We start from the raw sequence: 26,210 nt of genomic DNA, 5'->3' as shown, positions 1-26,210 counted from the left end.
AAACAGATTGACAAACTGCTTTTCCTTGTGTGTGTTTATATTACAGTTAAAAGCTACCATCAGATTCAACTCCCTGCTCTTAATGTGTCCAGAACCATTCTGTTTTCTGGCCAAAACCTTTCACTTCTTAAGCCTCTCCACCAGCACTAGCAATGGGCTTTCTTTTCAGGACCATTTTTCACAAGAGACAAGGTTTCGCACTTCACGATAGTAACTGTGTACTTGACACGTAGAGAGTGACAAAGGTAGGTGTACTCACTAGCTGGAGTGACTCATTTTCACTCTGCAGTTTCACAGGCGTGATTCAGCAAAATTACAAATGCCTGCAGTCATCCTTGCAAGTAGCTCAAAGCTCAACTTCTAAATCCACACCAACCAAGCTCCTTGTTTTGTAATCACTGTGCCCTGATAGATGGAGCACAGATGCTGTGAGCTGGGACCACTGCCTGGCTGGTCTGTTCCCCTTGTAGTCATCATGGGAACCCAACAGAAACTGCTGGCATTTGTTGGACACTTGTTGTATCCCAGGGGCCTGGTTACATTTAATGTTCAAACTGCCCTGTAAGGTATTTTGTGTTCTTTTGACCATTGAGGAGTAATATTCAGAGAACCTGAGGGATTTGTCTAAGGGACACAGCTAGTAAGTAGTGAAGCCAGTTTCAAAGCAAGGACTGCTGGAATTCAAGAGCCCTGCAGTTACTTGCCAGCCCCACTGAGGCCCTTTGGCCCCCACAAGTGTCTTGATCAGGAGTTTTCTCCAGGACCGCCTGGAACACCTGCGGAGGCAGTGTGGTCCCCATGTCTCAGCAGCAGCCAAGGACTCCGTGGAAGGCATCTGCAGTAAGATCTATCACATCTCCCTGGAGTATGTCAAGCGGATCCGAGAGAAGCATCTTGCCATCCTCAAGGAAAATAACATCTCAGGTAGGGGCAAAGTAGTGGGGAGCCTCTGTGATGCCACCAACTCTGTCCCACACCCTGACTGAAGGAACAAATAAGGCTGAGCCTCAAGGCCAAGGACAGGCTTAGGGGAGTCCATGTCTCCCAAGTGTTTGGGGAGGGCCTGCTGTGCCCTTTGGCTAGGAGCTCTCAGCACTCCTTGGGGAAATGCGGAGATACGATGAGAAAGGCCAGTAAGCAGTGAGGTGGACTGGATCTCTATCCACTCTCTGCAGGCCTCACTTTCCCCAGACTGAGGCATATTACCTGACCATAGGATCTTGAGTACTCAAACGCAGCCCAAATAAACCACCTGGACCCCAGGGGTCCCCAAATAAGGTAGTATAACTATTATGTTGAAGGCAGAGTGATTCTCAAACCCGTGCCCAGCAGCAAGACCTTCGGCCCAAGCCTACTTGCACATTAGGCCCCAAGGCATGCCGAGTGGGGTCTGCATCAGTAGCTATATCCACAGCACATGGACACAGGCCACCGGTTTATTCCTCTGCCAACTGGTAGCTTTTAAAAATGCTTTTTTGTTCCCTGTTACTGAAACTGAGCCACAATTAATTGATCCATGGACTGAAACTTCTCTCCCTCGGTGAAAAGCACTTGGCCACATAGTAGATGCAGAGGCCATGGGGGAAGGACAGCCCCTCACTGCTCTCCCTGCCCACAGAGGAGGCAGAGGCCTCCGAGGTGGAGCCCCGCCTGGTGTACTGCTACCCAGTGAGGCTGGCTGTGTCTGCACCCCCCATGCCCAGTGTGGAGATGCACATGGAGAACAATGTGGTCTGCATCCGGTATAAGGGAGAGATGGTCAAGGTCAGCCGCAACTACTTCAGCAAGCTGGTAAGAGCCGAGGGGAGAAGGGCCCTAGTTGATGGCATGAGTTGGGGCCTGGGATCTTAACCAAGTCCTCAGGAGGCGGCTAGTGACCAGGGTGTGGGCCACTGCTGAAGTTAACGCCTTGGTCTTGCAGTGGCTCCTTTACCGCTATAGCTGCATTGACGACTCCGCCTTCGAGAGGTTCCTGCCCAGGGTCTGGTGTCTTCTCCGACGGTACCAGGTACAGGCTTGGGGTCCCAGCGGGAAGGCTCCTCTTGGAGGGGGAGGGAGGCTGAGCCCAACACTCACTGAGGCCACTCTACAGATGATGTTTGGTGTGGGCCTCTACGAGGGGACTGGCCTGCAGGGATCACTGCCCGTACACGTCTTTGAGGCTCTTCACCGACTGTTCGGCGTCAGCTTTGAGTGCTTTGCCTCACCCCTCAACTGCTACTTCCGCCAGTACTGTTCCGCCTTTCCTGACACAGATGGCTACTTTGGCTCCCGCGGGTGAGAGCCAGGGGTGGTTGGGCCCCTTCTGCCCATGCCTAGGAAGCAGGCCGCCAGAGCATGGGGCCTGCCTTGCCCGTTGCTTCCTAATGTCTTAGGGCTTTGGAGTCAGGCAGCCTTGGAGGCAGTCCTTGCCTTCATCACTTACCAGCTGGGAGACCCGGGACAGGAGGCTTAACTCTGACAGCCTCAGCTTTTCGGGCTCTGTGGGCAGGATGTGAATGCCCTCATCTGGTCTGGGGGCTTCTGGGTGAATTAGCTACATGGAGGGCAGCTCTGAGCAGTGTCCACCTCAGAGCCCTCACAGGTAAATTCATGGGGTGGGATGAGCACTGATGGAAGAACACAGCTGTGTTCAGGGGGAAGAAGTGGCCACAAGAGCAAGAGGCCACAGCTCAGTAGCCAGGGAGCCTTGGGTATGCCCTGTGCTGTGGCAACTGCAGCTCAGCACAGCTGCTTCTCTAGTGTGGAGCCCATGGCACCTCAACATGCCTGAGCCTCTGTCCTCTCACCCATTCAGTGTACAGGGTCATGCCTTGCCCCAAGATACACGAAGGGCAAGTGTTAGCCTCTGGCCTGCCTGTGGGGTATGGGGGTAACAGGTATGTCCGATGGGACTGAATGTTCACCTCTGGCCCTAGGCCTTGCTTGGACTTTGCCCCACTGAGCGGTTCTTTTGAGGCCAACCCTCCATTCTGCGAGGAGCTCATGGATGCCATGGTCTCTCACTTCGAGGTGGGTGTATCACCCTGCTGGGGGAGAGGCAAAATTGCCAGCCACCTGGAGGGCAGCCTCTGATGTCCACCCTGTTCTTCCTCCCACAGAAACTGCTGGAGAGCTCACCAGAGCCCCTGTCTTTCATTGTGTTTATCCCTGAGTGGCGAGAACCCCCCACACCAGCGCTCACCCGCATGGAGCAGAGCCACTTCAAACGCCACCAGCTGGTCCTGCCTGCCTTTGAGCATGAGTACCGCAGTGGCTCCCAGCACATCTGCAAGAAGTGGGTGCCCCAGGGGGAAAGCGGGGCCAGGAGGGATGGCTGGCCAGGCCAGGCTCATCTGGCCTAGGCAAGCCCCACCCTGACCAGCTGCCCGCCTTGTCCACAGGGAGGAGATGCACTACAAGGCCCTGCACAACACGGCTGTGCTGTTCCTGCAGAACGACCCTGGCTTTGCCAAGTGGGGGCCGACGCCTGAGCGGCTGCAGGAGTTAAACGCAGCCTATCGGCAGTCAGGCCGCAACCATGGCTCCAGTTCTTCCTCCTCCTCCTCCTCCTCCTCCTCAGAGGCCAAGGACCGGGACTCAGGCCGCGAGCAAGGCCCTAGCCGCGAGCCTCACCCCACTTAACACACCCTGCAGGGAGGAGGAGCCCCAGGGGTGCTGGTATGGACTGCTGGGACATGGGCCTCTGGAGGCTGAGCAGATTCCAGGGCCCGCCTCTGGGGTGGCAGCAGGACTTGGGCTGCCAATGACATAGGAATCTTGTGGCTCTGCCAGGGCTCCCCCTCCCTGCCCATCCCCACTGCCTGCCTCAGACTCACTCCAAGTCCCTTGTAAATAGGCCCAAAGCCCCCCTCACGCTGCCCCCGTTGGCGCCTTGTTTCATTTGTAAAAGGAAATACAGACCCCCCCCCCCCGGGCCCCCGAACTTGTGAGGGTCTTGAGGACAGAGAAGGCTGAGAACCTGGAGCTACTTCTGGGACCAATTCCCTTTCACACCCAGGCTCACCTTCTCATGCCCTGGGCCTTCACACCCCATCAAGGGGTACAACTGGTCCCTTGCATAACAGGTTGGAAGAACCCAGAGCATAGAGCCTGCACTGTTTAGCTCCAAACTCCATAGTTGGGCCTGCCCAGACACTTCTTGGGAGATGACCAACAGCTATGCCTTGTACCCAGGCCAAAAGCCACTTGCTGGCTCTGGTGCCACCCTGTGAGTGGGCAGCTACATGTTTTATTATAGTCAAAGCTTAGAAGCTAGTCAGCCTGAGAGCTGCCTCAGACCTCAGGGTGTGGTGCCTACTCTCTAAGGACCTCTGAGCAGAGACCCCAGGGCAGAAAGCAGGCTGGAGGTGCTCGGCAAGGCTCCCTCCAGCTGGGCCTCTCCTGAGATGAGGCATCTGCAGCGAGGGTCTGCCCTGCGGTGGGACCACCGTACTTACAGAGGCAGGGCCAGCTGTGCTTCAGGGCCAGGTAGCCTCCACCTCACTCTCCCACCTGTGGTGGGCTCTTCCTGGCGCCTGCCTTCTGCTTCCTCGTCCTTGTCTGGTTCAGACTGTTAGCAGCAAGTGGACAAAATAAGATGGCCAGGGCTGGACTCTGGTCCCTTTATTGAGACTGAGGGACCAGTGGGTCCATCCAAACAAAAATAAAATTTCTTTCCCAAAGCCTGCCTGCAGGCTGGGCACCCAGCATGTCCTGGCTGGGGTCCACGGCTGCCTCCCAACCCCCTAAACACAGGTCTGGCTTTCTGGGGGTGACAGGATGCTGGCTGCCCAGTATCTGGAGACCTACGTGGGACAGAGAGGTGTATGCCCCCACCCCAGGAGAGCTGGCCCCGATATCCATGATCTGCGTTGGGCCCTTGGGCTCAGTCATCGGCCAGGGTGATGACGTCGTACTCGATGCCCTGGTGCTGCAGCTGTTGCACGTGTTCGGGCACTGCCTCCTCTGTGCCAAACAGGCCCTGGGCTTGGGCCATGGCAGCGTCAGCCACCGCTGCCAGGGGAGGGGAAAGCATGGTGAGCCCAAGGCCCCAGAGCTGCGCGTGGCCCCAGCCCCCATACTCCAGCCCTGTACCTGTGACGGCAGAGTGGGCTGCAGCCTCAAGCTGAGCCTGTGTGACCAGCTGCTGGCCTGGGGATACAGGCACATACTGGATCTGGAGGGGGAGAAACTGATGAGATGTGGTCCTGGACAGGTTCTCCAGGCCCAGCTGGTCCAGTCCTGCAGTGCCCCACCTGGGACTCCTGGAGGAACGGGGCTCCTTGTTCATACTGGATGTGTGTGATCTGACCCTCCTGTACCTGGAGAGAGGAAGCCGACCGTGACCCCCTGAAGGAGGCTGTACAGCCTTCCTCCCAAACCCACCTCATGCCAGCCTGGCCTTACCTGGATGTGGTGGCCATCAGGGACCACAACATATTCCTGGGGCAGCAGGTGCTGGACACCATCCTGAGAGATGATATACTGTACCTACAGAGGAGCAGGGAGGAAGCAGATAATAGGGCCTCACTCACCAGGTGCTCGGCTGGGAAGGCAGGAGAACCACGGAAACCCGTGGCAGCTGCACACAGGGACCATGGGAGCAGTGGCATGGAAAGTACTGCTCTCTCCCAAGGTGGGGTGAGCATGGTGAGGAGGCACAGCAAGAGGTCAAGACTGAGGGGTGAGTAGGAGCTCACCTGGTTGTCCGAGGTCACCAGGTGCTGTACCGTCTGACCATCTGCTGTGGTGATCTCTTGGATGTAGGTGGCTTCCTCCTGCCAAGACCAAGCCAGCTCTAGCTTCAGCTCTGTCTGCCCCCATCCTGTCCATGACCTGCCAGCATGGCCCTTGGCCTTGGCTCTTACCTGATTGGTCACTGTCTGTTCCTGGGCCACAATAATGTGTTCCTGGCCCAGGGCCTGCTGTAGCCTCTCTGGGCCCAGGACCCCGTGACTGGACTGGAGGGCAGCTGGGTAGAGAGGAAGGTGCTCACCAAGGGGTTCTGGGGGTCTGGAGACTATCCCAGTCCAGAGATGCATTCTGGGACAGTGGCTCAAGTCTCTGGACCCTCCTGGTGCCCCCCTGTGGCCTCAGGAGCCACTCACTATGCAGCGTGGCCAGCGTCTCGTCGTCACTATTCAGGATGATGGTCTGGGTGGGGGTCCTTGCTGGGGTGCGGACTGTTGGGGTGCCAGACTTCCTCCCGTCAGGACTGTGCAGCCGCTGGATGTGGAACTTGAGGTGCCCGTTACGGTTGAAACTGCATGGGAAGGAAGGAGGCTCAGGGTGGATCCGCCAGACGGGCCCAACAGCCCCTGCCCAGCCGCACCTGGCCTCACCGCTGCCCACAGAGATGGCACGAGAAAGGCTTCTCGTTGGTGTGGGTCAGCATGTGCCGCCGCAGGTCCTTCTTGTTCTTCGAGGCGAAGCTGCACTGGCTGCACTGGTGGGGCCGCAAGCTCGAGTGCTGTGCCATGTGGGCCTGTGGAAGGGACAGTCAGGGCACCACTGGGTCAGGACAGGTGGCAACAAGCCCCTGGGTCCTCGGAAGCAACTGGACTGAGGGAAACCCAGACCCTGTAGGCTATGAGGAGCTGGGTAGAAAGAACACACCAAACCAAGACGGGGCGGCTGCGGCCCTGGAGTGAGGGGCCGGAGGCACCACCGTTAGGTCGCTTGGAAAATCCTGTCCCGGCTCTATACGGATGTGACTGACAGGTGCAGCGTGAGGGAATCTGTGACATTGTAGGGCTTAGTCCTGCTTAGCTGGGCCTTAGCCTTCCCATTTGAAGGGGCGGGGTTCGAGGTCCTAGCCCCTCAGTGAGCTCAGGATGCAGTGCACGACTAGATCTGGAAACTGGGGATCCTCAGGCTAATGTTGGTGTGGCTGGGCCTGGTCCACACCTGTCACACCAGCAAGTTGGGAGGCCAAGGCAGGAGGATGGAGACCAGTCTCAGCAACCTAGGCCCCATGTGACTGAGACACTGTCTCAAAAACTAAAAAGGGCTGGGAAATAGCTCAGTAGTAAGGTGCCCTGGGTTCAGTCTCTAGTACTGGATTAGAGTTCAACAAGAGATGCACCTGGGAGCTGCCCCGTGTGCCTGCACAGCACCCCGCTGCCAAGCTCAAGCTCCCCACCCACCCTGTCACCCTCTACACCTGTGCCACCCAGACCCAGCTCCACCATCACTTGTGTGGCGTCCCCCTCAGCAGGACTCCCCAGTCCTCCCCACTGACTTGCACTGTGCGGCACTCCCTGGCCTCACGCTGGCTTCACACTGGGAATGCTGTCTGGCTGGCCTCTGACCATACTGAGCTTCCTAAGAGCCAGGGCCTTGCCGAGGGGTTGCCTTTAACTAAAGGACAGTTACACAAACTCATGGCCAAATGAATGACAGCAGAGGCATGGTGGGGTAGCACTTACCCGGACCTCGGGCCACTGGCGGGCACTGAAGGGGCAGTCAGGGCACTTGAAGGTGCCTGGCCCAGCATGGGCCCGTTTGTGACTCTCCATCTCAGCTCGGCCAGGGAAGGCCTCAGCACAAATCTTGCAGGAAAACTTTTTTGATGCTGCAGTGGCTGCAGATGGTGGGGAGGGGGGCACTGCCAAGCCCAGGGTTTTGCTGGCTGCAGGAGGTGGGGAGGCAGAATGCTGGGAGTCCCCTACCCGGAGGGTCTTGGCTGGAGACGGTGGCTCGGAACCATCTCTGGGCAGCCCCCCACACTGCAGAAGGGGCCACTTGGCTCCAGAGGCCAGGGCATCTGAGCTGGGGAAGGAGATGGAGCCATCTGCAGTCAACTATGGAGAGATCACAGCACAATATGAGGTGCCGGGGAAGGGCTGGGAGGGGCTGGAGATTGGGGCCAGCTACTGCAAGACTCACCTCGATGTGGTGCAACTGGGTCCCATCAGCAGCCATGATGTAGTGGGTGCCAGCTTCTTTGAGGGTGTCACTTACAACCACAGCCTGGGCTGCCTCCCCTGGGGGCTCTTCACTGAGGGCCCAGAGAAGGGGATGGTGAGATGGAGTTCTGGGTGAGGATGAGGGCCACAGGAAGCCCCTCTCCCAGGCAGCCAGCATCAACCCCTTCCTCAGATAACTGCCATTACAGATGACCTGGACATCACCGGATGAACCCTGGGGCTCTGCCCTGTGCCAGCTGAGCCTCTGCTGTCTCTTCTGTAAATGGTTACTAAGTGCTCAATAAACTGTACTGATCAAAAAATGGTTGGCTCTGTCCCTTTGATGGGCAGGAGGCAGCCAGGCAAAGAGCCCTAGGAGTCTGACCCAAGTCTGGCCAGTGGGATAGGAGAGGGCTGGGCAGGAACAAATGGGTGGATCTGCCACCATGAGCCTGGTCCCTGTGGAGGCAGGGCCAACTGGGACCTGCAGCCAAGAGCACAGTGAAGATGCAGAACCAGCCTGCCCAGGGCTGCGGACACTGTCACAGGCTCCCGCAGTGGCCGGAGTTCCCCAAGCACGTTCACATCTCTGCTCACACTCACTGCAGGGAAGCCAAGTGCAGGTTAGACCTCAAATGTGGGCAGCACCTTGACCATCGAACACAAAGGGCACTAGGATTAGAAACTAGAGAGGCCAGGCTTCATAGCCTTACTCCCACGTGTCTGACTTAGTCCACTTACTTGACCTCCCTGGCCTACTTCGTTATTTGTAAAGGAGGAAGACATGGATCTCACAGGAATGAACTAGATGAGATCCGGATATCAAGTTCCTTGAACAGCTAAGTGGCCAAAGAATGGAAGCTCCTGACCCAAGGACAGAATCTTCCAGCAGCCTGTGACTTCCTACTACCTAGGGTGAGTGGGATGGCCCAGACCTGACTGCCACAGCACACCTTCAAAAGGTGGTATGGGCCTTGCAGAAGACACATCTCACCTGTAAGGTGTGCCAGGAGCCGATGTCCCCTCCTCCATGGTGGGTGCTGTGATGACACTGTAGCCAGCTCCACCAAATGGACCAGGTGCCAAGGTGATCTGCTGTAGATCAGGAGTGCCTAGCTGGCTCTCAGCAGCCACATTGCCCCCAGGCTCTGCCACATGGAGGGTCACCACCTGTGGAGTGGTGTCTTCGGGGGAGGGCTGCCCACCAGAAGACGCTAAGCCTGCTTCCACGTCCTGTGACTTCACCACGGCCACCTGCAATGGCATGACTGGGCATGATGGGCAGAGCCTGGCAGAGGAGCTGATAAGACCCTCCTCTATCTCAGCGCCTCGAGGCTCATCCACACTCTGGCCAGATCCGGTGCTGCCACCACTCGTGTGCACAGCCCAAGTTTTCTAAAACACACCCTGGTTTTCCAAATCCCATTTAGCACCTGGAAAGAGCTAATAATAATGGGACAGTAACAGTACTCTCTAGGGGACATTTGACAATGTCCAAAGACATTTGTTTGTCACAATTAAAGTAAGATGTCACTGGAATATAGTTGGTAGAAGCCAGCTGCTAAACATCTCACACTTCCCAGGACAGTACCCACAACAGAGAATTATCTGGCTCAAAATGTCAATAGTAGTGTGTGTAGTGGTACATGCCTGTAATCCCAGTGGCTCAGAAGGCTGAGGTAGGAGGATTACAAATTCAAAGCCAGTCCGTCAGCAACTGAGCAAGGCCCTAAGTAACTCAGCAAGACTCTGTCTCAAAATGAAAAACAAAAAAGGCTGGGGGTGTAGCTCAGTGGTAGAGCACCCTGGGTTCAATCCCCAGTATTAAAAGAAGAATTAAAAAAGAGTTCTTGTAAAGTAATATCAAAGATAATAGAAAAAGAGACAGAGGATACAAGCAGGTGATTCAGGAAAGGAGCAAAATGGTCTTTGACAAACATATGAAGAAGTCCAACTTCAATTACAATCCTGTTATAATCTAAGACCATGAAATGTGCTTCCATCAGATTGCACTGCTTGAATTAGTGAAAAAACTAGAAAAAAACCCAACCAATAAAGAACTGACTAACTGCCAGAACATCTACGTGATGAATGAAGAGCATGGCGTGGAGACGTGGAAAACGAGATTCGTAGGTGCTGGGTGCTGCTGAGGAGCATAACTGGTGCGATCCCATTTTTTAAAGAAATGAACGTCTAGGGTTGTGTGTGTAGATGGGCAAGATCCTAAAGAAGTTCTTACTCTGTTAACTGGTATCCGAAGGAGGAAGGGTGTTAAGGACTTCACCTTGTAGACTGGACAATTCCTAGTCGTGTTTTTTTCCCAAGTGTATGTATACTTTTTTTGTGTGTGGAGGGGGACACCAGGGGTTGAAGTCAGGGCCATGTGACCACTGAGTCACATCCCCTGCCCTATTTTTTGTATTTTATTTAGAGACAGGGTCTCACTGAGTTGTTTAGCACCCTGCTTTTTGCCAAGGCTGGTTTTGAACTCGCGATCCTCCTGTCTCAGCCTCCTGAGCCAAGTGTATGCTTTTATAATCAGAAAACAAAACACATGTGACAGGCGCCTGAACAGCAATCAACAGGACAACCGAAAGTCCCGACACTCACCCACACATGTGGAATCCAGCCCATGATAACGGGGCCCTTTCAAACCATAGTGATACGGTTTTTTAACATGCCTTGCCAGACAACTTTTGGAAAAAATTAAGTTAGACCCCTACTACCTTTCTGTATACACCAGAACCAAATTCTAGGTGGAATAAAGATTCAAGTGTGAAAAATAAAACCCTAAAAAGAAATACAGATGCATGTTTCTATGCTCTTAGTGTGAAGATTGGGGTAGGTCTTTCTAGGGATCATATCAAGGGCAAAACCCATCAACTGTGTAAGAGCGTAAACTTCTACATGGCCCTGAACACATGGACTCTGTTCCATGACCATTTCCAGGCCACGGCAGCCCTTCCTCGCAGACCCCCTCTCTTCTCTGCCTGGCTCAGCAGTACGTTACTGCTCCAAGTTTTTAGAGCTCATCATCTGTAACACACATGCTCCATCTTTCCCAGGGTCTGGGACAAAGGAGGCACTAGCAGACGCCCTCTGCCTTGGAGGTGGCCTAGATGTGTGGGGGCAGAGAGGAGTGTGGGTGATCCCTGGCAGTGAGTGGGTGGAGGAAGGAAGGGGTGAGGATGAGGACGATGAACTGAGGGTGGGGTGCAAACACGCCACAGTCACTGGAGTGCAAGAGAGGCCCAAGCTGGGCAGTCTCGAGAGTCAGTCTCAAGAGGTGGCTTGGGACTTGTTGAGAGGGGAAGCTTGTACAGACCCTGAGGGAGCATCCACAGGAGCAGGGTAGCCATAGAGTGAGGAGAAAACCAAACGAGAATAGGGCCCAGAAGCCACAGGCAACATCATCTCTGCTCAGAGTGGCAGAGGTCACTAGGAATTGGAGAGTGGAGAGAGATCCCCTGCCCTCCTTGGTCTCCTAGAGCCCCCCCGGCTGTGAGCCAGGTCCCCAAGTCTGCCCACCAGATTTCAGTGGGCCTGTGCCCCACTAACTGGGAGCTTCCGTGGGCAGGGCAGGCCTGGGTTGCTGCTCTCCGTTCCAGGACCCAGAATGCAACTGGGTGGCGGGTGGAGGCCCAGGCAGCTCACCTGCAGGGCTGTGCCCCCCAGCTCCCGCTGGGCACTCATGTTCAGCAGCAGATCCAGAGCCGTCTGGGTGGCCATTGCCGTGGACTCCTCAGCTCCTGGGTGAGGTGAGACCTGAGCTTAAGAGAGGGCTGGCACCCGGCACCCGCTCCACGCTGTCCCCCACCAGCACTACTACCCTAACCCTGCGCTGCCCCCCTGGAGCTCCCAGCCCCCCAGAGCTCACCTTGCTGGTAGATGATGGTGGCACTGCCCAGAGTGTCAGAACAGAGAAGTGGGGGAGTCTCAGGAGCCTGGAAAGGTGCTGCCTCCGGGGGGATCTGTGGAGTGAGGACAGGACCGAGCCTGAGGGGGGTGGCCCAGATTCAAGCGCCACTCACGAGCGCCCCGGAGGTGTCAGCATTTCACCTCTCTTGGCTTGTTCACCTTCCAGCCACTCTTCCAGAATGCTGACCAGTTCAATGCTCAGACGGATGGACTGAGGCTCAGAGACTGACTGGCTAAGAAGGGCCAGGACTGGAACCAGGACCGTCCACCTCTGGCACCTGTGTTCTACCAGCACACCACGTGCTCCACGTTTTCTGGGGCAACTGCAGGCGCTCACGTGGCAGAGAAGGAGAGCCACCAACCCAGAATCCATCCTTCCCTTCTTTCTTGCTAACAGCACTCTGAGTTTCACCGCAGGAGGAACATAATCAGCTTGAAGACTACATCTCTCAGCCTCCTACAGCTAGGTAAAGTGTGGCCACGCAGCCAAAACAGGGACTTCTGGTAAAGTTCGAGGGAAAGACAGAAAGGCGGATGGCAGGTATCCTTTCTACCCCCCCATCCCTCCCTCTTGCTTCCTCTCTGGGATGTGGCTGAGAAGGCTGGTGTTTCTACCACCATACTGGACCATGGGCAACCGCAAAATGGAAGTTGTGTGTCTAGAAAGGCTGAGGGACAGTGCTGACAGCCCGCTCCTCTGGAGCTGCCACACAGGTTCTGGACTCCTGACCTTTGGAATTCTGCCTGCATTTCCCTTCTCTCCACGGATACTGGAAGCCATGCCTGCTCTAAGCCTGAGGTGGCACACCTGACCCAGCTGGCCTTTATCACAGTGTAAAGGGCAGGGACTGTTCCGCTGAACCCCAATGTGCAAAGGAAGACACTGAGGTCAGGAGAGGTGGCCCTCCACTGCCACCTGCTCACCTCAGGAGGCCCCGGGGAGCCGGGGGGTGGCCCAGGGGCTGCACTGTGCTGCTGCTTCAGTTCCTCGATCTGCTGCAGGGAGAAGAAGGGGCGGCGGCGGGAGGGGGGCTCCTCGGGGTGGCGCCGCCCCCACTCCTCGAAGCTGCTCGCGTGGCGGCAGCGCACGTGCAGGCGCAGGTTCTTCTTGTGGCGCGTGCTGAAGTGGCAGTACTCACAGGCAAAGGGCTTGGCTCCTGCGGGCACAGCAGGGAGCGCTCCCTCACTGCCCCCAGGAGACCGTCCCCAACCCGGGACCTCTCCGCTGCCACTCCCAGCAAATCATCCTATGCTTCTACAGAGGTGGCCAGGACTGCAATGGATCAGGCCACCCGCTGCACTCAGTCTTCCTGAGAGTGACAGTTTCCAAGGTCACATGGCCACACACCCCCAGGGAAAAGCGAACCTGGCTAGGGAACTCCTTCTCTGCTCCCCAGCGTGCTGACCAGCGGCTGGGCGCCAAGGGGACAGAACACTGCCTCTCCACGCCGGGCCTGCCTGCTGCACTGCAGAGCCCGGGTGCGACCTGGCCGCGCAGGGAAGGCCCGTTCACTCCTGAGGACCAGGTGCTCCCAGGCTGGGCTGCCACGGAGAGGAGCCTCCGACCTGGGTCATGGGGAACCGAGGGGGGGGCGGGTTGTGCCAGCCTGACCTGTGTGCTTGACAGCCACGTGGGACAGCAGGAAGTCCTCCCGGAAGGTACGGTAGGGACAAAAGCTGCATCTGAAGGGCTTGTCGCTGACATGGGAGAGCTGATGGTTCAGCAGGGCCTTCTTGTCCTCACAGACGAACTCACAGAACTCACACTTAAACCTGGGGCGGAAAGAGGGGGAAGCTCAGCAAGGGGAAGGGTGCTCCCATCACCGGGGCCTCGGCGGGACGTACCTGCGGTTGGCGACAGCCTGGATGTGTGTGAGCAGGTGCATTTTGAAGGTGTAGCGCTTCTTAAAGGACTTTCCACACTGCAGGGGATGGATGGAGTCAGGGGGGAAGGCCTGGGGAAGGCCCTCGTCCCCACCCAGGGTTGGCCCACTCACCTTGTCACACATGTGGGGCTTCTCAGTGCTATGCGTCTTCATGTGCTGTGTCAGTCTCTTCTGCATGGGGTACACGCGGCCGCACACAGGGCAGGGGAAAGAGCTCAGTTTTGGGGTCTGGGAAGACATGAGAGGAGGCCAGATGAAGAGGACAGAGGAAGAGAAGAGAGGAGGGTCAGACTTCACCTCCTGCCCACTGCTGGTCCCAGCCCCGGCCCCCAGGCTGGATCCTCCCAGGTCAGGGCCCCCACTCACCGGGTCTGGCCTCTTCTTCCTAGGAAAGGAAGACCCAGGAGTTAAGGCTCAGCCTCCTCAGCCCACATGCCCCTCACATCCCCCGACTCCATCTTAGTCCTAAGTTCTTCTCTTCCCCCCTAAGATCCTTCCTCAGGTTTCCGGGATGGGGGTTCACTAGGGACAATGCTGAGAGACACGGTGTGACACGTCCTGCACTTGGCCACCTTGGGAAACCATCTCCCTTCCCAATCACAAAGTACTGAGAAAGTCCCACAGGAAAGAGCTGTGGGATGACAGGCACCCGCCTGGCGGTCCCAATCTTACCTGGCCCCCAAAGTGCCTTCCATTCCCCCCGCATCCCCTTTCCTTTCCTTCCTTCCTTTCCTCTTTCCTTCGCTCCCCCCACATCCCACTGAACCCAGGGGCTTGCCTCCACTCAGCTACACCCCAGCCCTTTTATTTTGAGATAGGGTCTAAACTGCCCAGGCTGGCCTTGAACTTGTGATCCCTCCTGCCTCAGCCTCTCAAGTAGCAGAGATCACAGGTGTGCAATCCCACACCTGGTTTTGAAGGAAACCGACAGGCATCCTGGAAAGCCGACTTCTGTCTCCACAGACCCACTCAACCAGGGCCCCAGTGGTCTCCCCCAGCCTGCTCACACACTGCCCCAGGGAGGCCATCCCTTGCGGAAGCTGCAGACTGACTACTTCAGCAAGCAACCACCAGTCTCCAGGCACACTTGCTGCTTCTGGTCCTAGGTCTGTTCTCAGCGCTGACAGAAGTGTGATGCGGAGCGCACAGGATCGCTCATCATGTACAGAACCCCCAAGCACAAGATTCCCTTCAATCCCTCAACTGTCCCCATTTTCCAGATGAGAAAAGAAAGCAGATGGGGCCCAAGGCCTCACTCCTGCCCTATCCCAGCGGACGTGATGGGAATCATCACCCTGGCTTCCTGGTCCTGTCTCTAATTCATTGTGAACCGGGTGGGCCCGGAGGAGGAGTGTGGCAACTGGGAACCATGGTGAACCTCTACCTTCCCCACCCAGCAGCCCCTCCCCACCACCCCACACGCACCGACCTGTCTCGGCTGTGAACAGCCGCATGCCGAATGACGTCCTTGCGGTAGACACTGGTGTAGCTACACTCGTCACACTTATAGGGCTTGCTGCCCACGTGGTTGAACATGTGCTCCTGCAGGAGAGGCAGAGACTGGCTGGGCCCAGCTTCCCCTGCTTGCACCCATGGCCATGGGGTTCCACAGGGCGCACAGACCAAGGGTGTGCAGGCAGCAGGCGCATTACAAGGGCCAAGGCCTGTGAAGGCTGGGCACTCTCCCCAGCAAGAGCACCCACTCTGCGCCAAGCCTGTGCCAACTTGCCATCTGATAAAACAGGAAACAGGCTCCAGGTGAAAGGCCCTGAGATGCAGAGCCTGGAGCGTGGCTAGGCGGCCCGGCTCCTCAGCTCCGCCCTCCCCACTGTGCTGTGGAACACCCCTGTGGCGCCCACAAAACAACTTCCAGGTCAGGGTCCCTGTCTGCAGGAAGCAGTACATAAAGAAAGCCTGTGACTCGGACCCCAGTGCCTGACGTAACCCACAGCTGCGACCTGCCACAGCACACTGGCCAGGCCAAGTAGCAGCTTGCCGGGACAGTAAAATGGGGTCCTGAAACCCTGCACCTCGTGGGCCATGGGAGGACAAGATTAGCCAAACGAAGACCGGCTCGGGGCTGCTGCAGGCCCACGTGGCACCCTGGGCTAGGGGAAAAGGAGCCCCTTTCTCGAGACACATCGCTGCCCTCTGCTACGAAGCTCCAACACTGACCGAAGAGGCCACTCCCGCCAGAGTGGGGTGGCAACAAGCAAAGCTATGACATCCACAATGGGAATGGTACCCGTGAAAATAGGGTACCACCAGGCCACCTCCACACCACCTCAGCAGCCCTCTGCAGGCCCCTCCCAATGTCCCAGTGAGGCTAGGACTACTGCTTTGCACATGCTGAGGCCAGAGGTGTCCTAAGAGGAAGGGACAGGTGCAGCAAGCTCAGGCCACCCGCCCCAGCACCGCCAGTGGCCTCTGTCTGCTTCTGCGTCTCCCCTTCCCCCCGCTGCGGCACCTTGAGTGAGGACCAGCGGCGGGAGCGGTAGCTGCACTGCAGGCACTTGAAGAGCTGGGGGTCACCAGCCTCGTGGGAGTTGACGTGGAAGCGCAGGTCCTCATGGGACAGGAAGCGTGAGCCACAAATGCGGCACAGATAGGGCCGCAGAAGCGGTTTGGGTGACTTGTAATAATACCTGCCAAGAGGGTGTGGGGACAGGTCTGGCTGGGAGCTCCAGGGGACCCCAAGGAGCCCCTCACCCACCTCTCCCCACCAGCTCCGCTCCGCGTACTTTCGGTATTTCTTGCCCAGAAATCGCCGGGAAGGTCGACCACGGCGGCGCGGTGGGGCATCGGGCTCCTCCTGGCAGGATGGGGCTGCAATCTCTGTGTCGGACTGGCTCACACCAGGCTCCATGGTGACCTTGCCGGCCTTGCCCAGGGCCTCCAGGTGTCCGGGGCCTGAGGAGCTGGGAGCCTCAGGATCTGGTGGCCCCAGAGGGCTCTTGGTGCTCTGCGAGCTCACGAGAGGATCTCCCCCACCTGCAGGCCGCAGATCAGCCAGACGCACAGGACTGGTGTGGACAGGCGGGCCAGAGGCCAGCCAGATAACCCCACACCCAGTCACGGACCACAGTGCACACACTGGGTCACCTGCAGACCACCCAAGGTCAGGGAGGCAGGCTGAAATGGGACAGTCTGGGGTGACAGCAAGGGATCTGGGGACCTCCCAGGCAGGATGCTGGGCTCGTGTCAGCTCCTCACTGACTGCTGTGCGTTCTCAGGGAACGTCACGCCCCTCCAAGCCTCATTTGTCCTATCTGTCGAGTGGTCTACTGTGGGCTTGGGAAGTGACAGCAGTGCTCTACTGCTGGCCTTCCCAGGGAGGCTGTGGCCAGGGCCAGTGGGAGGCAGGGAGGAGGAGGCACTGTGCCACTCACACCCTCTGTAGGGAAGCCATCTGAGTGTGTCACCTCTTCAACCAATGCCCAGTCGGCCACTTTAAGAACCAAACCTCACAAATGAGAGGTGGGAGGTGGCGGGCATGCGCCAGGTTCTCCCCGCACTGCGGCTCTAGCTGCGGTCCCCACGGTCTCAGGCCTCAGGTTTGTGCTCTCGGTTCAGTTATATTTACACTTGGTGACTGTTCAGTTACAGAGACCCACACGCCTCTTCTGCTGTGACAACTTGCCACTGGATGTCACCTTCACAAGCTGTGCTAGAGTTTCCCTGGCTGGAGCCTGGACAGCGCTCCCGTCCCCCACAGGCCTGTGGGCCAGCCCGGGCAAGGCTGCGGCCCTGCGGGCAGACTCAGTGCTCCACGGGAGCGCGCAGGGAGGAAGGCCACCCTTGACCCACTGACAACCCTCACCAGCAGTCAGGTCTGAGGTCTCCAGGCGAGGCAGCTTCCGGGGCCGCCCAGGTCTCCGGCGTGGTCTTGGGGAACTGGGTGTGGGACGCTGGAGCCGAAGCTGCCGGCCTCGGGGCTCATCCTCAGCTGGATTGTAGTCGCTGTCCTCTATGGGGACAGGAGGACAGTGGCTGGGCCTGCCCTTCCAGCTCTGACCCCTAGGTTCCCCTGGGAAGAGGCCACCTCCCCATCTCTGCCTGCTCCTCGCCAAGCCTACTAGTAAGACCCCCCAGGAAGCCCTCCTGGGCCCCATAGACTGACAGCTCCTCCCTCCAGGCCACTGTCTTCTCTGTGTCCTTCCTGGCACCTGCTGAGCTCGAGCAGATCTTTATGTGAAGCAGAAAACAGCACCCCTTCCTCAAGACAGTCACCAGAAAACCGCTGCAGCGAACAGGAGTCCACAAACTGCACCACTACCCAGCGGCCACCCGCCAAGGCGGCCACCCGCCAAGATGGCCACCGAGCACTTAAAAAGTGCCTCCTCCAACCCAGCACAGTGGCACAGGCCTGTCATCCCAGTGGCTCAGGAGGCTGAGGCAGGAGGATCTCGAGTTCAAAGTCGGCCTCAGCAAAAGTGAGACGTTAGGGGCTGGGGATGTGGCTCAAGCGGTAGCGTGCTCGCCTGGCATGCGCAGAGCCCTGGGTTTGATCCTCAGCACCACATACAGATAAAAAAAAAAAGATATACGTCCACCTAAAACTAAAAATATATAAAAGTAAGATGTTAAAAAAACTCAGTGAGACCCTGTCTCTAAATAAAAAATACAAAATAGGGCTGGGGGTGCGGCTCAGTGGCCAAGGGCCCCTGAGTTCAGTCCCCAGTACCTAAAAAGAAAAAAAAAAAAAAAAAAAAGTTCCATGACAAACTGAGATATGATCTCAAAAATTAGCACAAATAACTGAAGTAAAATGACTTGACTCCTTAAAAATAAAATAAACAATTATGTGTTGAAATAGTATTTCAGATGTCAGGTAAACAAGATACATGATCAATTTTACCTTTTTCTTTTTTACTTTTAGCATGATTACAAAAAAAGCTCGAAGCTGCCGGCCTCGGGCAGCACTTCTGCTTACATTTCTGTTGATTAAATGGGAATAAGGCCCCGGGCTCTCTTTTAAGTGTGCAGCCTGCACAACTGCAGAGTCCTGGTCCCACAGCTGGCCTTTGCTCTTATAGTGGAAGTCCCCTTTGGTATATCTGCTCCCACGGGGGCCAGAAGGATCTCAGTGAGTGTCTGAGATGGGCAGGGGATGGCAGGCTTGGGAACCAAGGTGGCTTACCCTCCAGGTCATCAATGGCACCGGCATCTACAATGTCATCCTCCTCCTCCTCCTCGGGCCCCTCCTCCTCCTGGCTCTTGGTCGATGGGCTGCATTTCCGGAGACGTCCCTTCTTACCGGCTGCTGCTGCTGCTGCTGCTGCAAGGGTAGACGAGCCTGCTGTGTCCAGCTCTCAGGACTCCACCCTCCACACCGTCCACGCCAGGAAGGCTGCTGTGATGTACCTGGGCGGAAGTGCCGCTCCCGCATGTGCCGCAGCAGCGTGGCCTTGGTGCCGCTGCGGTACTGGCACATCCTGCACTTGAACTGCTGCACCACCACCACCTCCATCATGGCCTCCAGGCTCTGGAGGTCCAGCTCCTCAGTGCCAGAGGCCGGGGGCAGCTGTGCCAGGGAGCTGGCCCCACCCTGCACCTCCTCCGGTGGCTCCAGGCATGTGGATGTGGACGTGGGGCCATCTGACAGGGCCTCGATGGCGGCCAGGCTGCGGGCCAGGGTGGAACTGGACATTGGTGATGTCATAGGGGCGCCTGGGAACAGGTCAGAGGATTGGGGGAGGTTAGCATAAGGCAGGACTGGCCATGAGCTCCAGCTGTCCCTCCCAGGCAGGCCCAGGGATCCTAGAACCAAATTCCCCACCAGAGGCACTTTGCCAAGAGGGAAACGCGAGGCCAGAGCAGCGGACAATCTGCCAAGACCACACAGGGTCTGCAATCTGTGGCAGAACCTGTGCTCTCCCGTCCCTGCTGCCTGCAGGGCTCCGGGGCTGCTATTGGTCTCACCATCATCAGGGCCCTGCAGGATCAGATAGCGAGTGGCCTCAGCCCCAGCATCTTCAGCACTGGTCACAGTGATGCAGCCTAGGCAAAGAGAGGACGAGGGTCACCCTCCTGGAAGGGGGTGACAGGGCAGGCCCACTCACAGGTCCCCCACCTCCTGCAACTGGAAACCAGCTCCATGGTCCACTGACCCTTGGGTACATCTCTGCAGGGCAGGAGGGAGGCTTGGTGTGGGTGAGCCGCAGGCCCAGTCACCAGGATTCTGCGGCTGCCCCATGTCCCTGGCCTTTTGAGACCTGGAAAGTGCTCCTCCTCCTGCTCCAACTTCTTCAGGGTCAAGAGTTCCCTGTGCCACTTTCTGAGTTGGCTTCCCAGATTGTCCCAGGGCTCTGTAAGTTGCTAGGGCCTCTGTCATGTCACTAATGACAGAAAGCACAGCGTGGTACTTAACAGCAAGAGCTCTGGGGTTACGTGTTTTGGCTTATGGCCCAGGACCATCCTGCCTAGTGACAGTGGTGACGTACTCTGTGCCTCAGGTTTCTCTTCTGGACGGTAAGAATAATGACAGTATTCACCTTTGGGGTTACTGGGAGGATTAATGAGCTCCTGCATGTAAAGTGTTGAGAAGTGTCCCCAGCACAAAGTAAGCGATAACTGTTTCTGTCATCAATCGAATGCTGTCCCATGGGGGCACCACATGAAGAGCGTCACTGCACTGAATCATTTGATCCTGTGTCATCTGCCACCATGAAGCAGGGGTTATCCTTTCCCTCTCACACACTTGTCCCAGAAAGGTAAGTAGCCTGTGTCCACACAGCTGGCGCTGGACTTCGTGGGAAGTCCCCGCGAGGCAGCCCTGTGGCCTCTGACTCACTCTGGATGAGGTCGGGCCCGATGGTGGACTCGATGATCTTGTCGATGGCAGAGCCCAGGTCTGAGGAGGAGGCTGCGCAGTCGGACACCAGCATGCTGGGGTCGGGGAGCGCGCTGGAGTGCACCAGTGCTGGCGGCCCGCCTGGCACCCCTGCCACAGGCCCACGGGACACGGAAGACGAATCAGGGAGGTAGCCATGAGGCAGAGGGTCGGTGCTTGAGCTGCTCTCAGACACCTCTTCCTGGGTGGCAAGAAATGGGGCAGTTCAGGAGCCAGGGAGGGGCACCAGGGAACCTGCAGCTCCCCCGCTGTCCTCGGCTCTCCAGCCCAGGACACGGTAAGCGGGGCCACCCGCACCCTTAGCCCCACTGAGGCCCCGTGGGAGCAGCTCTCTAGTCAGAGTCTACTAAAAAAAAGACCAGCTGACTCTCGTCAGGGGCTGCCCCAAATAGGAGAAGGGGTCTCTCCACACCCCCGCCACAGCCAGCTGGAGGCGTCCCAGTGGGCTGCGGCAGGGACCCTTCCTTCAGCCTACACCTTCCACACTGCCCGAGGCCAATCCCTACTCAGCCTGCAGCACCACTTATGGCGCCTCTTTTAGAAAGCCAACCCTGAGCCCGAGGCCAAGCCAGGACCTCCCGTCCTCTGTGCGGCGGCCACCCGTGTCCCCATCACTGCGCTACATGATGGCAGGTGCCTCTGCACTTCTGAGGCTTTCCCAGAGAGGTCTCCCAGTGAGTCCAGGCAGGGCCAAGACGTGAACCAGGACGCTGCCCCTCAGGGGTGGGGACACTGGCCGTGCAGTGGAGAAGCCCAATGTGGATGCAATTCCTCAGCCCTACAGAAGCACTCCCCCACTCGAACCCCACACCTGCAGGATGCTTCCTGCACCACGATCACCCCCATGCCCGGCTGTACTCTCCATAAGGGCGTGGACCACACCTGTCTTGGCCCCAACTGTATCTCTAGGGTCTAGTGCATGCTGGACACGTGGCGGGACCATCTCTGGTGACTTAATGAAACCCCAATGAGAGACAGGGCCATTGCTTTGTAGCTCTGTGGAGAGATGTCCTGCAGACCACCACCTGCAGGTAACACCACCTGCAGGTAACACCACCTGCAGGTAACACCACCTGCAGGTAACACCACCTGCAGGTAACCACGACGAGTGAGGTATGCTTACTATGAGCTGAGAGAGGTTTCAACGGCTTTGCACATACTGACTCCTTTAATCCTCACAAAAACTCTACAAGGCAAGTATGGCTGTCATTCCCACTTTTGAGATGAGGAAGTCGAGGGTTAGAAGTTGGGTAGCTTGCTCAAAACCTCAGAGCTACAAAGTGGCAGGGCCAGGGAGAGATGGCTTGCAAAGTGCTCCCAGAGAATGGTGGCAACCCCGCAGGCATGGAAGCAGGGACCCCGCTTCACTTCTCAGACAGGTCTCCCAGTGAACGCAGGCAGGGCCAAGACGTGAACCGGGACGCCGCCTCTCAAGGTGTGGGGACACTGGGCTGTGCAGTGCAGAAGCCCAAGCCTAGATCTGCGCCATGACCCTGTCCGCAGCCTGAGCCTTGATTTCCTTTTTCTTTAAAGAAAAAGTGGCGTGTGCCTTACAAGAGATGAAGCTGAGCTGAGAAAATCCACGTCAGGTGTTTGGCAGGATGCCTGGCTCAGAAACGACCAATATCAGCACCAAGCAAGCCTTGCTGGCTGCTGCTCCTGGGCTGCCAGGTCAGTACTGCTGCCCTGGTCCCTGCCTCCACCCACGCCGTCCAGCCCGGTCCATACCAGAGAGCGGCCTCCGCGGTCTGAGCTTTGCCCCACGCCAGAGTCGTCGGCCTCCCCGGGTCCTGGGACGGACGCGGCATCGCTGCTATCGGCAGACACGGCTTCTGAAGTGCACACGCACAGGCCGCTCTCCGAAGGTTCCTCGGGCCGCCCAGGACGAGGGGCGGCGTCGCTACTGCTCTCCACCTCGTTCTCCTCCATCGGTTCAGGGGGCCGCCTGACAGCGGGGCGCAGGGTCTAGGGCTTTCACTCTGCGAGAAGAGGTGACCAGAACTGGAACAAGTGGGCCACCTCCCTGGCCTCGACGCCCGCGACTGCCCCATCTGCACTCTTGGGCCCATTTTGCAGATGCGAAGACTGAGTCTCCGACGGGGCGGGGCTTCACGCGTACTGCGAGGGCAGCTCCCGGAAGAGCACGGGGAAGCCTTCCTCCTAGGCTAGGGCCGTTCCCCGGCAGGGTGGTCACTGGCCCGTAATCTTGGCCCTTTCCCCGGCCCCGCACAATGGCTCGATTTACTGGCCCCGTGGTTCAGCCCTTCGGCCCCCCCACAGTCCCCCCGGGTGCGGGGTCCGTGGTACAACCCGCAGGCCCCCTGGGTCAGTGGTTCGCTCCCCCCGCCCCTGGCTCCCCTGCGGAGGGGGCTGACAGAGACGGTCTCGGGGCCTGGTGACTCGGGGCTGTCCCCGGCGCTGCCTGAGCCCCAGGCCCGACGCCATCTTGTGGCGGCGCCGGGTTTCCGCTCAGGCAAGTGCGAGAGCGACTAAAGGGCCTGGGACCCCGGGGCCCTGTTCGGACAGCCCCGCCGGCCCGGGACCTCGCCGCCGGGTATCTCGGCAGAGGGGCTTTACTCCACAGCAGGGTGCAGGGTGGCGGCCTGATATTACCCGACGCTCACCTGAGGCTTTCGTTGCCGCCTTCCTCTCCGGCTCCGGCATCGACGAGGTCGCCATCCTCTTTTCCCCGCTGCGGAGGAACCCATCATCCTACTGTGTGCCGGAACTACTTCCACCGCAGCCCCAGTGAAAAACAGATTTCCAGTGTTCCGAAAGGTCGCTCTGAGGCCTCAGAACCATAATTGGGTCAGGAGGGACTCTAGAATTTTACCTGTTGCCTAGTATAGCTGACGGGTCCGAGGGGGCGCCTGGGACTATTTTCTCTCGCGGCGGACGGCTACGAAGGAAGTCGTGTGACGTCACTGCAGGTCCCTACCCCGGGCCGCAGGGTGGGGCGCGGCGGCCGCGGCGGCGGCTTCGGCTCTCCCGGGGCGTGGCTCCTGGTGTGTCGATCACGTCCTTTCGGGGCCGCTCTGGAAAGCGTGCGGCGGCGGGAAGTTCAGACTTGGCGGGAGAGGAGTGAATCCTGCCATCGCCTTGCCTGTCTTTTTACCGATTGCCTAACGCCGACCTCAGGCCTGAGGGAATCTCGTCCGATTCGGTTTGATGTGCCCTGGCGGAGGGGAGCACGTGGTCCTTGTACAGGTGGGGAAACCGAGGTTTCTAGACGGGAAAGACTGGTTCCATTTCGTGCCAAGGAAGGGACTTAGCAAGCAAGCCGGATGGCGGAGTCAGAGGACTGGAGCGTCCTCTGCATACACTTGTCCCATTAATGGGACTGCCGGCCACGACACCCTCCCACAGCTGCCTGGGCCTTTCATAAATAACGCACGTGTATGTAAAGGTCTTCCTCCAACCTTTCAGAAAATGTATGCCCCTTCCCCAGGATGCCCCAAGTGCCACCTTCCCTTGAAGCTTATTAGCATTTTGCAATGGAAGCGCACTGGAGAGGGAGTGAGGCACCCTGGTTTTGTCCTTAAGTTTGTGTTGCACAAGTTTTTTTTTTTTTTTTTTTTCCCTCAATTGGAAAATACACATTTTGGGGAAAAGAATCTTAAAATCCTTCTGTGGAGAAAACCTATTGAAAGGGACAAAAGGTGCTTTGAGCTGTTATTTTTGTGCACTCGAGCATGAGGGGAGCATGAGGAGGTTCCCCGGTTTTTCCCTAGGTGAGGTTTGCCTTTCCTAGGCTTCCTTCTGTGCTAGAGGGAATAGAGCAGGAGACTGGCCTTTGCCACCACGTCACAAGATTGCAGTCTGTCATGATACCATGGAACAGACAGGAGACCAAGGCCCAGAGGAAAGACTCATTGGCCCAAGACCTTGTGGTTCCTTGGAAACAACGTATTAGAATCATCCCATTCTAAAGTCAAGTGACCAAATCTTGGGCTTTTTTACTGGGAATCGAGCGTTCTCCCCACCAGGGCATGCTGTTGGAAAGAATTCTGGAAGCAGTGAAGGAAAGGACTCTAGGTCAGAGGGGTGTTAAGTGGACCATTGAGAAAAGGGCATCCGAAAAGGAGGAGGTGTGCGGAGCAACGTATGGGTGGCATAGGCTTTGGCACAGCATGGTATCTTAAGAAAGCAGGGCTTATCCTCCATGTGGAGAAGAGAAAGCTGAGGCTCTGAGAGGGGAAGTGACTGCAAGGTCAAGAGTGTGGAGCTGGCATGTAGACCCCGGAGTGTCTGATTTCAAAGCCTGTAGAACTTAGGTGCCCTGTGAAGTATGCCTAGTAATCCTGACTTTTAAGATACCCTGTGCCAGTCACTTCCAAGAGCTTTATATAAATTAATTTATCCTCAGAACCACCTTATGAAGTAGTTGTGGTTATTATCATTTTGCATATGAAGAAACAAACACAGAACAATAAAGTCATCTAAGAAATGAAACAGTGTACAACCAGAGATATGAAAAATTGTGCTCTATATGTGTAATATGAATTGTAATGCATTCTGTTGTCATATATAACATTAAAATTTAAAAAAAAAATGAAACATTAAAAACCAAGCAGGCCATCCTTTTATATCGCTGTACCATTTCTAGTGTACCTCTAATATTAGCTGGTTCTTTAATGGATTCTTGTGTTTTCCTCAGACATTTTTCAGATGAGGAAACTGAAGCCCTGAGAAAGGAATTGACTTGCTCAAAATCATACAGCAAGTTTCCTGGTCTATTGGAGAGGGCATGAGTCCCAGCCAAGTCTCCTGCAGCAGATAATAATCATACTAGCCAATGTTTATCAAGCACTTACCAAGTTCCAAATGCTGCATCGAGTTCTTTAGACTGTAATCACAACAACCAGAAATCCTAGATCTTCTCAGAATCCCCACCTTGCCGATGAGGAAACGGGCTCAAGAGCAGTGAAGTGACTTGTCCAAGCTCAGGCACTTGATGGTCAGCACTTTTGGAATTTCAGCCCTGGTTTCCTGACCCAGCCCAATCTCCTCATGCCCAGATGCCCCAGGTGGGCAGCAGGGCTGAGAGTAGGCCACTAGCAGGTGGGTGCTTTGTGGCTCCTCCCTACCTTCCCTCTATGCCATTGCCATCTAGGGCTTGGCTAAACCTGTTTTTAAAAACCTATTTATAGCTTAAAACTGAACCACCACTTGGGATAATGAATCCCTTCAGTTGACACCCTGTGGTGTAAATTAAGGCTTCCTTTCATTTGTCCTAAATCTTCAGGATTGGAGGTGGGTGGGGTAGTGGGGAAGGTCCCTAACATCTCAACCCTTAAATTCAGAAAATAGGCTGAAGTCCAAATAATATTTGCCTGTGTGTGTGGCAGTGATTTTTTTAATATTTATTTTTTTGTTGTAGTTGGACACAACACCTTTATTTTATTTATTTTTATGTAGTGCTGAGGATCCAACCCAGGGCCTTGCACATGATAGGCGAGCATTCTCCCACTGAGCCACAACCCCAGCCCATGACAGTAGTTCTTGATATTCAGGTAGCAAGTAACATGCACGCAGGCATCTCGTCTGATCATACGGAGACTTGAGGAACAGGCAGGGCCTGGATTTTGTCTCCTTTACCCTGCCTATTTCCTATGGTATTGCAACATTTAGCCCAGTTTTACTGTATGAATGAAGAATGATCCC

At 56.7% G+C, this 26,210-nt stretch overlaps 2 protein-coding genes and 1 long non-coding RNA gene across 4 annotated transcripts in view; 2 read left to right on the top strand and 1 right to left on the bottom strand.

Annotated features, from left to right (window-relative positions):
* Pcif1 (phosphorylated CTD interacting factor 1) overlaps window positions 1-4,664 on the top strand; it is an 8,791-nt gene extending 4,127 nt beyond the window's left edge. Inside the window, 7 exon segments of the mRNA XM_005325244.5 lie at window positions 762-924; window positions 1,619-1,791; window positions 1,922-2,008; window positions 2,093-2,277; window positions 2,919-3,012; window positions 3,102-3,277; window positions 3,384-4,664. Of these exon segments, the coding sequence (XP_005325301.3) occupies window positions 762-924; window positions 1,619-1,791; window positions 1,922-2,008; window positions 2,093-2,277; window positions 2,919-3,012; window positions 3,102-3,277; window positions 3,384-3,624 (1,119 nt within the window). The 3' untranslated portion in view covers window positions 3,625-4,664.
* Znf335 (zinc finger protein 335) lies at window positions 4,591-22,475 on the bottom strand. 2 transcript variants are annotated; one of them, XM_040275810.2, is made up of 27 exons: window positions 22,275-22,475; window positions 20,487-20,727; window positions 19,616-19,693; window positions 19,058-19,363; window positions 18,834-18,971; window positions 17,514-17,660; window positions 16,435-16,684; window positions 16,161-16,338; window positions 15,123-15,235; window positions 14,060-14,078; window positions 13,805-13,921; window positions 13,653-13,729; window positions 13,420-13,580; window positions 12,732-12,964; window positions 11,767-11,860; window positions 11,544-11,638; window positions 8,884-9,143; window positions 7,870-7,981; window positions 7,410-7,784; window positions 6,324-6,466; window positions 6,090-6,244; window positions 5,850-5,953; window positions 5,682-5,759; window positions 5,389-5,472; window positions 5,238-5,303; window positions 5,077-5,158; window positions 4,591-4,995 (listed from the first exon to the last, which is right to left on the bottom strand). In XM_040275810.2, exons 1-27 carry the CDS (start codon window positions 22,473-22,475, stop codon window positions 4,868-4,870), a joined length of 4,035 nt encoding a protein of 1,344 aa, XP_040131744.1. In that variant the 3' UTR covers window positions 4,591-4,867. The 2 variants fall into 2 exon arrangements, with proteins under 2 accessions (XP_040131744.1, XP_040131745.1); XM_040275811.2 differs by having other exon boundaries at window positions 18,834-18,968.
* On the top strand, window positions 19,989-26,210 carry LOC144378206 (uncharacterized). The gene is made up of 2 exons (XR_013439883.1): window positions 19,989-20,164; window positions 22,080-26,210. It is a non-coding gene; the product is annotated as an uncharacterized LOC144378206 (long non-coding RNA).

This window comes from Ictidomys tridecemlineatus, chromosome 5 (assembly GCF_052094955.1).
Source record: "Ictidomys tridecemlineatus isolate mIctTri1 chromosome 5, mIctTri1.hap1, whole genome shotgun sequence".
Lineage (NCBI taxonomy): Eukaryota > Metazoa > Chordata > Mammalia > Rodentia > Sciuridae > Ictidomys > Ictidomys tridecemlineatus.
The sequence above is the reverse complement of the archived record's forward strand: the minus strand, read 5'-3'. Positions and strand labels throughout refer to the sequence as shown.